A 3,618-nucleotide genomic window follows, 5' to 3' on the forward strand; every position below is an offset into this window, starting at 1 on the left:
TTTTCCGCTCCGTTGGAGGCGGCGGGGGCGAGTCACGGGGGGGGGGGGGGGGAAGGAAACGGGACCCCCCCCACCCCTCCCCCCACCCCCGTGTCTGGGACGTTTCCGCCCCCCCCCGGATGAAACCAACGCGGATGGGGGGGGGTGGAAGGAGCTTTATGGGGTACATGGGGGGGCAATTGCAGCCCTATGGACCTCAGTGCGCCCCATAGAACCCCAGTGCTACCTCCTGCCCCATAGAACCCCATTGCACCCCATAGAACCCCAATGCTCCCTCCCGCCCCATAGAACTCCATAGAACCCCAATGCTCCCTCCTGCCCCATAGAACTCCATTGCACCCCATAGAACCCCAGTGCTCCCTCCCACCCCATAGAACCCCAGTGCTCCCTCCCGCCCCATAGAACTCCATTGCACCCCTATAGAACCCCAATGCTCCCTCCTGCCCCATAGAACTCCATTGCACCCCATAGAACCCCAGTGCTCCCTCCCACCCCATAGAACCCCAGTGCTCCCTCCCGCCCCATAGAACTCCATTGCACCCCTATAGAACCTCAATGTCCCCTCCCACCCCATAGAACGCCACTGCACCCCATAGAACGCCATTGCACCCCATAGAACCCCAATGCTCCCTCCCGCCCCATAGAACTCCATTGCACCCCTATAGAACCTCAATGCCCCCTCCTGCCCCATAGAACCCCATTGCACCCCATAGAACCCCAATGCTCCCTCCCGCCCCATAGAACCCCATTGCACCCCATAGAACCCCAATGCTCCCTCCCGCCCCATAGAACTCCATTGCACCCCTATAGAGCCTCAATGCCCCCTCCTGCCCCATAGAACCCCATTGCACCCCATAGAACCCCACTATCCCATTTCACCCCTATAGAACCCCATTATCCCTCTATAGGACCCCATTGCCCCCTCCCACCCCTATAGAACCCCATTACCCCTCTATTGAACTCCACTGCCCCCTATAGACCCCCCCATTGCCACTGCCCCCACCCCCCATAGACCCCCTTTAACCCCCATAGCCCCCCATAAACCCCCCTTTAACCCCCCATAGACCCCCTTTAACCCCCCATAGACCCCTCATAGCCCCCCATAGACCCCCTTTAACCCCCCATAGACCCCCTTTAACCCCCCATAGACCCCCATAGCCCCCCATAAACCCCCCTTTAACCCCCCATAGACCCCCTTTAACCCCCCATAGACCCCCATAAACCCCCCTTTAACCCCCCATAGGCCCCCTTTAACCCCCCATAGACCCCCCATAGCCCCCCACAGACCCCCATAAACCCCCCTTTGACCCCCAAAGCCCCCCATAAACCCTTTAACCCCCCATAGACCCCCTTTAACCCCCCATAGACCCCCCCAGACGCCCCCCATAAACCCCCCTCCCCCCACCGCCCCCTCCTGCGCCTGCGCGAGCCTGGCCCCGCCCCCGACCCAGCGCCGCCGCGCGCGCTCCCGCCAGCCCGCTAGGGGGCGCCACGTGACGCAGCGCACCGAGTGCAGGCCCGGCGCCGAGGGCACGTGACACGAGCCGTAGCCAATCACGTCGCAGCGGCCTAGGCCGTCCTGCTGCCACACCTCCACGTGGAGCCGCGGCCACCCTGCGCACATGGCACACGCTTAGGACATGCTAAGGACACGCTAAGGACACGATAAGGACACACTACAGACATGCTTAGGACATGCTTAAGACATGCTAAGGACACGCTAAGGGCATGCTAAGGATACGCTTAGGACACGCTAAGGGCATGCTAAGGATACGCTTAGGACACGCTAAGGGCATGCTAAGGATACGCTTAGGACATGCTAAGGACACACTAAGGACGTGCTAAGGACACGCTAAGGACATGCGGACACACTAAGGACACGCTGACATGCTAAGGACATGCTTAGGACATGCCAAGGACACGCTAAGGACACGCTTAGGACACACTAAGGATATGCCAAGGACACACTAAGGACATGCTAAGGACACACTAAGGGCATGCTAAGGACACACTAAGGACATGCTAAGGACACACTAAGGGCATGCTAAAGACACACTAAGGGCATGCTAAGGACACACTAAGGGCATGCTAAGGACACACTAAGGGCACGCTAAGGACACGCTAAGGGCATGCTAAGGACACACTAAGGGCATGCTAAGGACACGCTAAGGACACGCTAAGGACACGCGAACGCACCCTGCAGGCCTTTGGTGGCGTAGTGCACGTCGATGGGGTGGCTCCAGTAAGTGACGTCACCGGCCTGCGGGTCATCGACGTGCGTCCGGCCTGACGTCAGTCCCGAGAGCGGCCGCCAGGCGGCGCCTGCGCGAGAGGGCCGCTGGTGGGGGGGGGCTCTATGGGGCTCTGTGGGGATCTATGGGGCTCTGTGGGGAGCTATGGGGCTCTATGGGGGCTCTGTGGGGATCTATGAGGGCTCTATGGGGATTTGTGGGGCTCTATGGGGGATCTAGGGGGTCTAGGGGGGCTTTGTGGGGATGTATGGGGATGTATGGGGCTCTGTGGGGATCTATGAGGGCTCTATGGGGCTGTATAGGGGCTCTATGGGGGCTCTATGGGGCTCTATGGGGGATCTTTGGGGGCTTTGTGGGGATCTATGGGGCTCTGTGGGGATCTATGGGGCTCTATGGGGCTGTATAGGGGCTCTATGGGGATCTATGGGGGCTTTGTGGGGATCTCTGGGGCTCTGTGGGGACCTATGGGGCTCTGTGGGGATCTATGGGGGCTCTGTGGGGATCTATGGGGTTCTATGGGGCTGTATGGGGCTCTATGGGGCTCTGTGGGGGCTCTATGGGGACCTATGGGGGATCTATGGGGGCTTTGTGGGGATCTATGGGGGCTCTGTGGGGATCTATGGGGCTGTATAGGGGCTCTATGGGGATCTATGGGGGCTCTATGTGGGCTTTGTGGGGATCTATGGGGCTCTGTGGGGTTCTATGGGGGTCTATGGGGCTCTGTGGGGGGTCAATGGGGCTCTATGGGGCTATAAGGGGGATCTATGGGGCTCTGTGGGGATCTGTGGGGGCTCTATGGGGATCTATGGGGATCTGTGGGGATCTATGGGGGCTCTGTGGGGATCTATGGGGGCTCTATGGGGCTCTAAGGGGCTCTGTGGGAGCTCTATGGGGCTCTAAGGGGCTCTATAGGGCTCTATGGGGGATGAATGGGGCTCTATGGGGTTTCTATGGGTCCCTATTGGACTCTATGAGGTCTCTATGGGGTTTCTATGGGTCTCTATGGGGTCTCCATGGGTCCCTATGGGTCTCTATGGGCCCCACTCACCCGCCTGCAGCCCCCACTTGCAGAAGAGGCGGCGCTGGGGGAAGCCGCTGCCCCCCACAATCTGCCCCAGGAGGTGCAGCTCCGCCATGGGGGGGGCTGTGGGGGGCAATGGGGGAGGAGACGCTCAGTGCCCCCCCCACTGCACCCCCATTGCACCCCCATTGCCCCCCATTCACCCCCCTTTCTGCCCCATTGCCCCCCCATTGTCCCCATTGCCCCCCATTGCAGCCCCATAGCACGCCCATTGCAACCCCAATGCAGCCCCATTGTCCCCCCATTGCCACCCCTCTGTCCCCATTTCCCCCATTGCAGCCCAAT

General features: G+C 60.6%; 1 protein-coding gene across 1 annotated transcript; it reads right to left on the reverse strand.

Annotated features, from left to right (window-relative positions):
- Positions 1-1,405: 1,405 nt before the first annotated feature.
- Positions 1,406-3,413, reverse strand: B9D2 (B9 domain containing 2; the record flags this gene model as incomplete). The annotated part of the gene is made up of 3 exons (XM_057411119.1): positions 3,301-3,413; positions 2,197-2,322; positions 1,406-1,614 (listed from the first exon to the last, which is right to left on the reverse strand). Coding segments are annotated over exons 1-3 (423 nt in total), but the record flags the coding sequence as incomplete, so codon positions are not given.
- Between the last annotated feature and the right edge of the window lie 205 nt (positions 3,414-3,618).

Source organism: Pezoporus wallicus, unplaced genomic scaffold, assembly GCF_028554395.1.
Source record: "Pezoporus wallicus isolate ANWC-B61680 ecotype Strahan unplaced genomic scaffold, APGP_CSIRO_Pwel_v1 contig_14421, whole genome shotgun sequence".
NCBI lineage: Eukaryota > Metazoa > Chordata > Aves > Psittaciformes > Psittacidae > Pezoporus > Pezoporus wallicus.